General features: G+C 31.0%; 2 protein-coding genes across 5 annotated transcripts in view; both read right to left on the minus strand.

Moving 5' to 3' along the window:
- Positions 1-14,693, minus strand: part of LOC114349497 (ABC transporter G family member 20-like) — a 636,826-nt gene that overhangs the window by 448,955 nt on the left and 173,178 nt on the right. The window lies entirely within an intron of this gene.
- LOC114330391 (ABC transporter G family member 23) overlaps positions 1,196-14,693 on the minus strand; it is a 436,441-nt gene continuing 422,943 nt past the window's right edge. For all 4 annotated transcript variants that reach the window (XM_050643873.1, XM_050643872.1, XM_050643874.1 and 1 more), the window contains exons 13-14: positions 9,072-9,158; positions 1,196-1,468 (exon numbers count right to left, since the gene is read on the minus strand). In XM_050643873.1, the coding sequence (XP_050499830.1) occupies positions 1,257-1,468; positions 9,072-9,158 (299 nt within the window). In that variant the 3' untranslated portion in view covers positions 1,196-1,256. The remainder of the gene's footprint in view (positions 1,469-9,071; positions 9,159-14,693) is intronic.

Here is a 14,693-nt window from a genome sequence, read left to right on the forward strand (position 1 = left end):
ATACCGGTCTCCCCTTACTACGTGTCCAAAATAGGCCATCTTTCTATATTTGATGTTATCAAGCAGCTCGCGGGCAGCATTTGCTCTCTTAAGGACTGCCACATTTTTCAGCATAGCCGTCCATGGTATTTTCAGTATACGTCTGTGCAGCCACATTTCAAAGGCCTCCAAACGATTAATGGTGGATATTTTTAATGCCCATGCTTCGACATCATACAAGGAGACTAACCAAATGTAATATTTAATCATGCGCTTTCGAGGTTGACGTTGCAAGTTATCATTACAGAAGAATGACCTCATTTTTAAAAATGTAATTAAGTTTTAATATTTCGTAATTTTATTTAGGTTTTCAGTAAGTAAAAGTTCTGTTAAAAAATTGTAAATACCTTCTTTACATACTTTTTGAAAACGTATTTGATTGCGGCTCGCGAAAAACTTCAACTTGTGAAAAGTGGCTCGGACTATTAAGGAGCTTGGCCACCCCTGGTATATGCTTTGCTTTAACTTTTGTTACTGCTACTTTCGCTTCCAAAAATAGTTTTGCAGATCTTTGTTACATCATTTTTCTTGCCACTGTTTATAAAATTTTCTATTTTTTGGTATTTGTTTCTTGAACTTCATTTGACCACCGCTAGATTCCTTATTATCAAACTTTTTTTCTGAGTTTTTTTCAAATATTTCAGTAGTATGTAGTACTTATATCTAACAATACTAGCCATATTCCTCTGAATTATATTAGGATTTTTCATGTTCCAGTACATTTTTCTACTATTTGACGCTGAGGAGAATATCTTTCTCATCTTTAATATCCACTATTTGATTTTTGTGGTTCTCTCCGATATTTTGGTTTTTTATTACCCCTAATGATGAGAGTGACACGTAGTTTTCGGGCAGGGATGTGTATATCCCCTTAATACTACAAATATTTTATCATTGACTGCTGAACATAACGAATGTCGATGTTCAGCAATTTTAATACTTTAACCTTGTCATTTAAAGGTCTTTTGGGCAATTTCTGTGGCCAGGTACATATGCTTAAACGATCTCACTGATGATGATCTGATAGGGCCGAAAACGTTTTGATTTATGTCATAAGTCCATTTTACGTTCGAAGTTTTTACTTTATTATTAAATTTATAAAAAAAAAACCAGTAACAGGTCGATTTTTGATTAAATAAAATAAAAAAAATATTACTTTTTATTTATAACCTATTTTATTTTTTTATTTATAACATAAAAATCAAAGATGATGTTTCTTATCGTTTAATTGAAAGTATATAGACACTAACAGCGCCAAAGAAGATAGTCCATGCTCCTCCTATTAGAAATCCGTCTATAACTCCCAAATATTGAATAGTCCATCCCTTTTTTAAAACGTTACGCAAAGATTCTATGGCTATGGTAAGTGGAAATATCCTTGCCAAGATCCTTAAACCATATACCATACCTTCCACAGGCCACATCCAACCTAAAAAGGAAAAGGTTTGGTAATAAAATATATTCAATTGTAAACTTAAATTGTAATTTTTTTAATATACACCTAAGATAAAATGTCCATAAGAACCATATTTCCATTATAGTCCAAGATGTGAGTGAAAAATAGGTCGATTTCAGGTGAAAATTTTGAAACCTACCAGGTGTTGTAAAGGACGATGGCAGGAATAACTTCTACTAAAATGTAACCAAAAATTTTGTGCGGTTTTTTATTTATGACGTTTTCATTTGTTAAATTTGCAATTTTTAAAGATTTTTAATTTTACAGCTTAGGATATTCATTATAGAGAAAAACTTTTAAATAGAAAATTGTAGTAAATTAAAAAACCTACAATTTGAGCTATGGAAAGTTCAATTTTGTTAATAAGTTATTGCAAAACAGCTGGCGAAATATCCAAAATGGCCCTTTTTTGCAATTACATTATTTATTGTAAAAATAACTTTTATGTATTTTTTTAATGCTTTTAAATGAAGATGTTCTAATACCAAATATAAAAGATTTGTAGAGCCCGATTGGTGAACTTGTTGCTTAGACATTCTAACTTGTTTATCCCAAGGGGTCAAATGTACAACAAGGCTATAACTTTTTCAAAAAAAAATCGTAGAGAATTAATCAAGATCCACTCTCCTTCTAAAGACTTATATTTTCATACTCTGATGTAAATAAATGCGTATAGCATTTTTCAACTTCGTATTTCGTGTTTGAAAATAAGGGGGCAAATTTCGTTATAAACATTTAGAACTGAAGCCGCCCCTGGACATCCTATGAGTTTCTAACTTACAGGTTATTGTTACTAAGGACAAGATAAAGATTCAAAACAAAATAAAAATTTTCTGCGACCAACTGAGATAATTGTTTTTGTTTTCTTTCGTAGTGACTTTATTTATAACAATTAAGAAATTATTTCACAGTCATTGACTAAAGAAAGACTTATTTTATCTTAAAATGAAATTATTTTAACGAAAATTACATTTAATTATTAAAAATGATTTTAAAAGTGTAGTGGAGATTTATTTTTCGTTACGAATGTGATTTATTGTGTCTGTTGCCCTTAGCAACGGTTAGCAACTTATAATACATTGAATCACGGTTTTTGCTTTAAATTTTACAGCACCGCTTGGATGGACATGAAATTGGGCAAACACATCTATAGATAACATGTCAGAGAATAAAAATGATATTGGGTGTGTGATATAGTGTGCGTTTGTCCTGGGGTGAGTTTCACCCCTTATAAGAAGTGAAAAAATATATGTTTAAAATAAATTCGGAAATGGATAAAACGTCTAATTCTAAGCACCTTTTGTTCTATAGCATTTTTTCACAAAGTTAATACTTTTCGAGTTATTTTCGAGTAAATACCTTCATTTTTCAACAAAAAAAATGTTTTTAGGGCGGTTTTTAACTCAAAAAGTAAGTACTTAATTGAAAAAAAAACATTTTTATCAAAAATATTGAAAATTAAAAATTGAAAAAATGATGTATGCATGAACTCTCTACACTCAGTAGAAACAAAGTTCTAGCTAATGAAAAATAGGTTCATATCCGTCAAATTTCAAAGTGAATTATTTCAACTTAAAATAACCAAAAAATCATGCACTTTTTGGAGAAATATCATTACAACTTTTTTAAAATGTAAAAAAAATATATATCTGTTTTTTTAAAATGTTTATAGCATCAACAGTAAGCAAGTTACGCTGAAAATAAAGTTGATCTCTTTTTTTTTGGTGAAAAAAACTCGGGAAAGTCACCCCCTAATTACCATCTTAAATCAAATTAATCATTACCGCTTCACAAGTTAGTGTGCTCATGTGTTATTTATATGATCTGTAAGTAATCATCGGTTCAAAGGGCTTATTTAAAAAAAGGTTTTAAAGTAAATCTGTTTTAATTTTTAATTTTGAAAAAAAATTTTTTTTAAATAACTTAAAATTTATTAGTATGACCAAAAATCACAAAGAGTAAAAAAATGTAGTTTTTGCTTTTCTGAATATTTTGAATTTTTTGCTTTTTTTGGATGGGAAAATTGGTTAAGACATGGCTGTTCTAAATTTGCATACACTCGTGATTTTTGATTAGTTTAAGTCCTTTCAACTACAGCCCCTTCAAAGATAAGCACTTTGAACCGATGAAACTTACAGACATAAACGACACATACACGAGTAAAACAACATTGAAGTAAATTGGATTAATTTCATTTTTGATGCTAATTAGGGGTTTCCCGAGTTTTTTAACCAAAAAAAGGGACTAACTTTATTTTCAGCGTAACTTGCTTACTTTTGCTGCAAGAAACTTAAAAAAAAAACAGATACACATATTTTTTAAACACTTTAAACAAGTCGTAATGATTTTCCCCCAAAAAGTGCATAATTTTTTTGTTATTTCACGTTGAAATAATTCATTTTGAAATTTGACGGATATGAACCTATTTTTTATTAGCTAGAACTTTGTTTTTACTGGGTCTAGAGAGTTCATGCATACATAATTTTTTTTTCAATTTTTAATTTGCTAAATTTTTTATAAAAATGTTTTTTTTTCAATAAAATACTTACTTTTTGAGTTATTTGTCAAAAACCGCCTAAAAAAGTGTTTTTTTTTTATTGAAAAATGAAGGTATTTACTCGAAAATAACTCGAAAAGTATTAACTTGGTGAAAAAATACTATAGAACAAAAGGTGCTTAGAATTAGACGTTTTATCTACTTCCGAGCTTATTTTGTACATATATTTTTTCACCCCGTATAAGGGGTGAAACTCACCCCCGGGACAAAAGCACACAGAGGCCCAATACCAATTTTATTCTTTGACATGTTATCTATGTGTTTGCCAAATTTCATGTCGATCCAAGCGATGCTTTAAAATTTAAAGCGAAAACCATGATTCAATGTATTATAAGTTGCTAACCGTTGCTAAGGACAACCGACACAATAAATCACATTCGTAACGAAAAATAAATCTCCACTACACTTTAAAAATGATTTTTAATAATTGAATGTAATTTTCGGTTAAAATAATTTTTATTTTAAGATAATATAAGTATTTCTTTAGTCAATGACTGTGAAATAATTTCTTTAATTGTTATAAACAAACAACACGCACAGGAGAGAGAGAGAGGATTGGATAGAAATAGTCAAACGACTTACATGACGCCACTACATCCTTACGAAGGAGAACAGATAGAGGAGGATAAATAAAGGCACTACGATTTAAGAAAACAAAAACAATTATCTCAGCTTCAGTTGGTCGTAGAAAATTTTTATTTTGTTTTGAATCTTTACTTTGCCTTCAGCAACAATAACCTGCAAGTTAGAAACTCATAGGATTTACAGGGGCGACTTCAGTTGTAAATGTTTATAACGAAATTTGCCCCCTTATTTTTAAACCCGAAATAAGAGGTTTAAAAAATTTCATACGCATTTATTTTCATCAGAATATGAAAATATAAGTCTTTAGAAGGAGAGTGGATCGTGGATTAACTCTCTACGATTTTTTGTGAAAAAGTTATAGCCTTCGACATTTGACCCCTTGGGATAAACAAATTCTAATATCTAAGCAACAAGTTCACCAATCGGGCCCTCCAAATTTTTTTTTAAGTTTGGTTTTGAAAGATCTTCATTATAAAGCCTTAAAAAATACATAAAAGATATTTTTACAATAATTAATGCAATTGCATAAAAAAGGCCATTTTGGAACTTTCGCAGGCTGTTTTGCAATAACGTATTAACGAAATTAAACATGCCATAGCTCAAATTGTATGGTTTTTAATTTACTACAATTTTCTATTTTAAAGTTTTTCTCTAAAATGAATATCCTAAGCTGCAAAATTAAAAACATTTAATAATTGCAAATTTAACAAATGAAAAACGTCATAAATAAAAAACCGCACAAAATTTTTGGTTAAATTTTAGTCGAAGTTATTCCTGCCATCGTTCTTTACAACACCTGGTAGGTTTCAAAAATTCCTGAATTATATCACGTTCTTTCACCTACAGCCTGGGGTATTATTGAATCATAAGCAGTGGCTGTAAAAGATGGATAACATCCATACAGACTTAAATGTAAGGAACTTGAAGTTATGAAAAGAAAATAAGTCACTGGATAAGAAAATGAGGTCGCAGGGCAAAAAGGAACCATATTGTTAACAGGCCAAACCCACAGGTAAGTAGTCATAGTGTCTGTAGATGAAAAAAAGATCTTAAAAGTTAGTGTTCCTGCAAATTTATTCTTTATAACCTGCTATCGTAAGTTTTTGGACATAGGCCTCTCCCAACTTCTTCCATCGATCTCTATCCTGGGCAACATACTTCGCTTTGTTTCGGCCATTGCTTTTATGTCATCTACCCATCTCATATTATGTGGTCTTCTGCTTGGTCATCTATCTTTGTAAGATCTCCAATGTTGTATTGTTGCGTTCCAACATCGGTTTATTTGTCTAGCAGTGTGGCCTGTGAAGCTTCATTTAAGTTAGGTAAGTTTTGTTGTGATATTCTCGACTTTTGTTTTTGATCTTATCCAGTCGTTCCTCTTTTTATCTGACAGTCGTATACTTTGCATTACTCTTTTCATTACCCTTTCTATTGTGGCTAGATTATTCATATTGGCCTTGGTTAGCGTACAGGTTTGACATCCAGATGTTATTATAGGAAGGATACACTGGTTGAATACTTTGCTCCCCAGAAATTTATTAACTTACTAAGTAGGATAAACAGGATGTAGGATTGTAGGATCTAACACGACCTGATACAGAAAGGACAAAAAGAATGCTAGAAACAGCAGAGATGAAAACATTGCCAAAAATCGATTGTAAGACGCTGTGTGATAGAGCTAGAAGTGCAGATATACGAATAAGATGCAAGGTGGGCAACATTAATAACTGGCTGAAAAGCAGAAGAGTAGAATGGCCATATAAGACCAATGACAGCAAATAGAGTAGTAACGACGGCGAGAGACGGTTCCCCAATAGGAAGACGATCAGTGGGAAGACCACGAAAAAGATGGAATGACAACTTACTGGAGGCACATTGAAAAACAGACAGAGTAATGTCTATATAAAAAGAAGAAGAAGAAGAAGACTAAGTAGGGAGACTTGCCCAGTACTGGACACTGCCCAGTACGGGCCAGAGTATGTTTTGGATAAAGTTCGATAGATAGCACTGCCGTCCTAAATTAAAACGCGGTATCTGCAAAAAAAAATTTAAAATCTAGCTTTTGCTATATGTGGTTCCCTTGTGACCTTATTTATGCTTCTGATGTCTGAAAGCCGTATCATTTTATGTACTAACAAATTAGACAAATTGAAATATGCCGTATGTGCTAAATTTTAATAGTTGCTTAATTAAAATGCGGTATTTATAGAGTACTCAACAAAAAAGCGGTATGTGCTAGCGAGTATCATGTACTTGCCGTGTTTTAATTGAGCACAGCGCATTTACCGAGTTTTTATCGAGACTCGTGTTGCGACCTCGTATTTTAAACATTTATGATAAGTAGGTATTTTGCATATATAATAAACAATGATAAGCTATTTATTTTTTTTTTTTGGTAACTATTTTTCCTTGCAAAGAATCATATTTGTAAATAAAATGGAGATACGGCACTATTTCTGATCCAGTAATATGTCTGCTGCCCAGTTAAAACGCGGTATATGACTTTTATTTACAGCTTTGATAAAAACATGATTTTTTTACGAATATATGTTTAAATGATGTTCAACTATCATTCAAATATATATATATAGTCCTGAGAAAAAACTTTAAGAGCCGATTTCTCGGTTTTATGCACATACCGCGTTTTATTTGAGGACGGCAGAGCAGGGGTATGCACTCTAGCGGTAAAAGCTCCATATTACCATTTAAATTCACTGCGTACGCAGCGGTCATTTCGTGCCAGTCTTTTAGTAACAGTAAGTGAACAATATATTTTTGGGGTTACCAACTTAAGCTTCAAGCTTCTAAACTGTGATGTCTGGTAAGTAGATTGTATTTTCTATTATTTTGTGTTAATGCTACTTACATAGCCAATGCCTAGAAGTAACAACATTCCCCACAACATTTTTTCAGTACCGGACAGTCATGGCTTGCCCAGTACCGGACACAAAATATAGTATGCTAGCTCCCTATTTTTTTTTTCTTTCCGGGTACATTGAACATTATGCCTAAGAGAAAAAAGATGTTTGGTTAGAAGACTCGATGAAAATGAAAATTAAAGAGACGAAGTGAAAAAAGTGAGATTTTGACTAGATCTCCTTATAAAACTATGTTTGAAAAAGGGTTTAAGGAACCACCAGAGAAGATCAAAACAGCAGCAGAGAAAAAGAAAAGAAGATGCAACCAGCTAGAAAAAACCAAACCAAACAGCTTGAATAAAGAGAAATACAAAAGAAGGTTATTGATGTGAATAGACAACTTTTCACGTGAATGATAACAAGTATTGGAAGTTTAAAAATGAACACTTAAGAAGAAAAAGAAACTAACGATTATCTCATCTGCGGTGAAACTACAAAAAATGAAGATTGAAGATTACACGAATCAAGAAAACTTACTTTTTTATATGTGAAAATTGCGCAACAAACATTTGTAAGCAAATAAAATTCAGATATATTTACATAACTCACACAATATTTACAAAAAAGAATGTATAAAAAATGTATTTCATTATGCTACCCATGCGATTAACTTGATTTTAATGTGTCCGGTACTAGGCAAGTGTTTCTGCAGCACACCAAAAAATAAACTTTTTTTATTTGTTAATTTGATATGTTTAACCACGGAATTTTGCAAATATTTTTGTGTGAACAATAAACATCTATAATTTTAAAATATTGCATTTTTATTTTTTATATGTGTTTCTAAAAATAGTTATTTTCCTAACAAGTGCAGAAAGTCATCCTTTTCCGCACGCGACTGTAGTTTGGAAGTCGAGTGCGGAAAAGAGACTTTCTGCAAGAGTTAGGAACAATATTTTTTCTAAGAGTCTTTAAAAAATTACCAAATCTTAATCAATTAATTTAATTAATATGAAAATACATACTCAAATTAATTCTTTGACAAGGTTGTCAAAACCAAACTTTCAATATAATTAGTTAGCATGACGACGATCTTGGTTTGCATGACGATGATTCAAAACGACTGTTATTGTCTACCGATTTGACTTTCGAATATTATGTCAAAATAATTTTATTTCATCGAATTGTCGCGTTAATTTCATTAAAACAGGAACACAATAAGATGTATTTGAAATAAATTAGTAAATAATATCTAAATATTAGTGTATTGCATGTATTATAATTACTTTAAGGCCATATTAACATACCTAAATTAACACGCGTGCGGAAAAGTAAAAACCGCGTGCGGAAAAGTAACACGCGTGCGGAAAAGTGAAACTTTCTAAACTAAAATGCGTTCGCGAAAGTAGACATTTTTGCACGCTCGTAGAAAAAAATATTTTCAAAAAGCTTTAGGTGTCCCATACTACACCTACGTCTGTATGGGGCAAGTCTCCCCTATACAGATGCTAACAGAGATATGTTGAGATAATGATAGACAATGACTGATATCTTACTATATTTTAGAATCACTTACCACTTAATAAATTAACTGGAAGATATAATCCTGTAAGCACAACATTCGCCATTGTGTGATCTGTGCTTATGACAGAAATAAAAAAACCTAAAACATGGGAAAAATAATTGGTAAAAACTAAATTAAAAGTCAAAAAGTCAAACAAAGATGTATTATTTCTATCACATTTTTCTTTTTATCTTGCTTTTTCTGTCTTCGATTTTCTAAATGTTTGATCGCTTTTCAACATGCGATATCGCCCGACTTTGTCAATCACCATCATTGCGAAGGCTTCTGTATATTCTGCAATATGTACCATTTATTCTGCATTTGGTAGCTGAGTATATTCGCGAATGTTTTTTAGTCAAGAAACCTGCTTTTCCTACACCTCTCCGACCTTTAATTTTGCTTTTAATTAGTTACATACATGGTCGAACTCGCTTATTGGAATAGCCTTCGTGCCAAGCATGAATATTATTATAACTGGAATATTTTAATAACCGATCATTTTGTTGGTGGTTGTTAGAAATACGTGTACCGAATATACACAATAAGATTACATGCTATGTTTGTATATACATAGTATACGTATATTACGCCTTTTTGTGTCAATAATACTGTAGTGTAATTACTAATTATTTCATTAAAAGCGCAAATTACATTATTTGTGCATGCATGCTCTAATAAGTATGAAATGTATGCAATTTATAGATACGTACATATTTTCTTATTAAAATACATACAACAGAATTACTTATCGCACCTCCTCTCAAAGAGTGGCATAAGTCAAAAAAGCAAAGTTTCGAGAAAACGACGTTTAAAGTTTGTCCTACAACATTTTTGGGTTTAACTCAAAAACTATTAAAATTAGAATAATAACTATTTTAGTCAGTTACAATGGTTTTTGAAGCTCTATAAAATAGCGTATTTAGTATATTAAAAATATTAAAAAATGATAATTTTTTTTAAGTTGTGACACTATAAAACTAAAATAACGAAAAATTTACGATATATTACTTATTAAAGTGTCACTTGAAATACAGAATATAACATCATTATTATTATCTGGTTGACAGACTTATATTTTTTAATGATTTAACTTTAAATACAAGTAACAACATTAAACACAAAATACTGCAAAAAGAAAAATAAATAAGTAATAAATGTGTCACTTTTCTTGAGCACATACGCAAATTGTTTTGAATAAAGTAATCACATATACTGCCTTAACTCGACAAACGACGCTTTATACGCATCTAAGATGGACAAATGCTTTGCACAAGTCGACATGTGACACTGTTTGTGTTCGGTGCGTCGCGTCGTTGATTTTGGATAATCGTGTAAAATGACACTAGTGTCATCTAACGTTAAATACTTGACCCATAGACGTGACACTTTGTGAGATAGGAGTTTATAGTTTTATTATACTGTTGGTGCAATAAAACCGATTTTAAAATTTTTTTGTGTTATGCCACTTTTTGAGCGGAGGTGCGATATCTGTTCTTGAAAAATAATTAATAATACCAGCCTTATTTTTTACGTAAAATAGTCACTTGTTGCTCTAAATTATACCTAATAATTGACATTGAATTAACTCTCCAAAAAACTTGTTATTATACAGTGATGAGCGCGCTAATAACCGGCAAAATAGCACAAAAGATGGAAAACGTATTAAGTTGTGAGATAAAAAGAAATGAAACTAGTCGAGCTGGGAAATTTAGCGATATTAATCTATAAATTTACAATTACGTATTTTTTATGGGAAATAAGCCACAATTTTACTAAAAAATGAATTTATTAACGTTTCGAAGCCCAAATCGGGTTTCGTTGTAAAAATGATGACTCCATAACAATCCTACCAGCAGATAAAGGAAATGCAACTGTAATAATGGATAAAATACAATATGAGGACAAAATTACAGATCTAATTACAAATGGACCTTATACCAAATTAACGAAGGATCCAACGAAGACACTGGAAAACAAAATTTATAAAACTTTATTCAAATTTAAAAATGATCTAACGTACTATCAAAGAAAATTAATGACACCTCATTACAGTAAGACACCACATTTTTATGGAATACCGAAAATTCATAAAGCGAATATTCCACTTAGACCCATTTGTAGTACCATCAATTCTCCTTGTAGTGAGCTCTCAAAATTTTTATTAAATATTATAAAACCATTTGCAAATAATAATGACACATTTATAAAAAATACACAACATTTTTTAAACAAATTAACAAATATTGAATTTAATCCAAATAATATTTTAGTAAGTTTTGACATAAACAGCTTATTTACAAATGTGCCATTAGATAAAACTTTAAACATAATTAAAACGAAGTTAGAAAATGATAATACATTGACAACTAGGACAAAACTAAATGTATCAGCTATAATGGAGTTATTGACATTATGTACTAATAATACCTATTTTCAACTAAATAATGAATTCTATAAACAAAATTTTGGTCTAGCAATGGGCTCTCCTTTATCTCTCCATTATTGGCTAATATATTTATGGAGGATTTCGAAACTAATATCATTTCTAAACAAAATTTAAAACCCACTGTATGGTGGAGATATGTAGATGATGTGTTTTCAATATGGCCTCATAGATCAGAATTGTTGGATACATTCCTGAATATTATAAACGATCAAGAAGAGACAATAAAATTTACAATGGAAAAGGAATACAATAACACTTTGCCTTTCCTCGATGTTTAAGTCTCAAAGAAGGATACTGGATATGAGACTCAAGTGTATAGAAAACCAACACACACCAACAGATATCTCAATTACAAATCAAATCATAACATCAACGTTAAAAAGGGAATCATTAAATCCTTATATGATAGAGGCAAAATTACTTGTTCTAACGAAAATTCATTTTTAGAAGAAAAACAATTGTTAACATCTGTTTTATTAAAAAATGATTATCCTTTATCGTTTATAAATAAGGAATTGACAAGATTAGATCGAATGGAACAGAACAACTTAGAACGGGATCCTACAACATTCACAAGAAATAATACGAGGAAAATAACAATACCATATATAAAAGGACTATCCGAGAAACTTAAAACGATAGGAAATAAATTCAACATTTCAACAACATTCAAAACAACAAACACATTGAGATCTATTCTATCTAAAACTAAACCTAACAATGAACAAGAAAGAACAAAGAATTGCATTTAGAGAATACCTTGTGAATGCGAACAATTTTATTTAGGTGAAACATCAAGACCATTAAACGTTAGAATAAGTGAACATCAGTCTTATAATAAAAACAGAGAATTTTATAGATCTCAGATATGTCAACACGCATGGGATAATGAACATAGAGTTCAGTGGAGAGATTCAAGCATAGTCCTGAAAGAATCAGATAGTAAAAAGAGAAAAATCAAAAAAGCGGCTCTAATTATGCTAAATGAAACCAATTGTGTCGCAAATTCCTCGGTAGAATGCAGTAGGATGTGGTTACCCATACTGAAAGAGGAAGTCAATAGAAAGAAAATACCACGATTAGTAAGTCAATAACATATCGAGTTAGTACAAATTTTATATTTTAGTATTACTTATTGTATATCTATGTAATATTAATATTATTTATAATTTAAACATATTAAAGTCAGAATTTGGTATTAGTGTTTTGAAGGTAGATTAAATGTAAGACCAAATACTTACGATGTCGGGATAGTATCACGAGGTTTTTTCCTGGTTTTTCCCTCGTGATTTACTATGGAATCTCTAACGCGAGAATTTTACTGTCATCGTTGCATTTGGTTGTCTTTTTAAAGACACATCACATGCTATGATTTTTTTGCGACGGATATTCTTGAGTTGGGATTGATTTCATGTAATCGAATGAACTATCTTTTAGTAAAGTCGTCCCAGGAACGCAACTCATAAATATTGGCGATATCATTTTAAAGTCTTCTACTTTAAAATGTATAATAAACGTCTGAATTACCAATATAAATGAGTCAGATTAAATAAATTATTAGAAGAATTTTTTTACTTAGCAACAACATGTTTGTTTTATTTTAATAGTATTTTGTATTTTTATAACGAAACCCGATTTGGGCTTCGAAACGTTAATAAATTCATTTTTTAGTAAAATTGTGGCTTATTTCCCATAAAAAATACGTAATTATAAAAATGCCACAAGGAAATAGCTTCAGAACAACACTATAAATTTACATTACATTGATTGTTTCCCACCTTTAGACGTATCGGACGAGTTTGGCAACTACCACTGTCACAGTGACAGTTTTAGTTGACATACTCCTCTGATACGTGTAAAGGTGGGAAAAAATCAATATATAATGTAAATTTATAGGTTAATATCGCTAAATGTCCCAGCTCGACTAGTTTCATTTTTTTTTATCACACAACTTTCTTATGTTTTCCATCTTTTGCGCTATTTTGCTGGTTATAAGCGCGCTCATCACTATATATTATGAGTGGTTAGGATTTGCCGATATGATTGAAGTTCCATGGAATCGGGAAAATCTTCGTCTTATGTCTCATCCATGGCAATAGAACAAGCCAGAAAATCTTTCGAAAAAATCAAAAAACTACTTTGTGATTATTTAATAAAACTCGAGATTCGTTTATCACAATGCTACGTCTGGCCAACTCTTCTCTATGCAGTTGAGACATGGATCCATAACATTAACCGTAGATATATTGGAGGCCTTTCAAATGCGTATCTACCGGAGAAGCCTCAAAATTTCATGAACACCGCATACCTCAAACGAAGAAGGCCTACACAGAATAGGCAAGAAAAGAGAACTTTTTTTGTTGCTGTTTTTCTAACTTCAAAAGTTAATAAAAAAGCAGCATACCTAGGCCACATACTGAGAAATAATAAGTACCTACCAATATGCTCAAGTAATAGTGAAAGGAAAGACCTGACTAGCAAAAAAAAGACTATCATGGCTAAGTAACATCCGACAATGGACAAGAGTTTGCAATTGTAGTAGCCAATCTCCATTGAGGAGATAATGACATGTATTTTAATGTAGAAACTCTCAAATTAAAGAACTTTTTAAGATCAACAACTCTTATTTAAACCTCTACGTAGTCTACGTCTTTAAGGATTTGTCCTCAGATATCACTCATATTATGCCATTTAGGACTTTCAAAAACCTGTATACGATTTTCACTTGAGATCGATTTTTCACAGATATTTGGTAGCTCAAAATAAGTAGTTGAAATTTCAGACAGCGATGACTATCATGTTAAGATACAACTATTCAAAGACAAGACCTTAAATCGGAGTCGATCACAATTTATAACTCATACCATTTAAATTCAAAACAACAACCGTTTTTTTCTTTATGCAATATATAGGGTGTTTCAAAAAAAGTCACCGTCTCTAGGATAGTTAAAAAACGGAAAAATAATTGAGGTTTGCTTAGTAAAAAATTTTTGTAACGCCATCCGTTTTCTAGATAAAGGACGCTAAAAAAAAAAAATTACACATTTGTTACGATTTTGCCGAAACTAGTGGCAACATTGTAATTAAATTTTATACGAATATGTTTTGGAAGTAGATACATCCCCTGAATTATTTGTTTCTATATCTGACTCTGAAGTATTATTTAACATAACTTTTTAAGGGTAGAA

The sequence above is a fragment of the Diabrotica virgifera genome, chromosome 2 (assembly GCF_917563875.1).
Source record: "Diabrotica virgifera virgifera chromosome 2, PGI_DIABVI_V3a".
NCBI classification, from domain to species: domain Eukaryota; kingdom Metazoa; phylum Arthropoda; class Insecta; order Coleoptera; family Chrysomelidae; genus Diabrotica; species Diabrotica virgifera.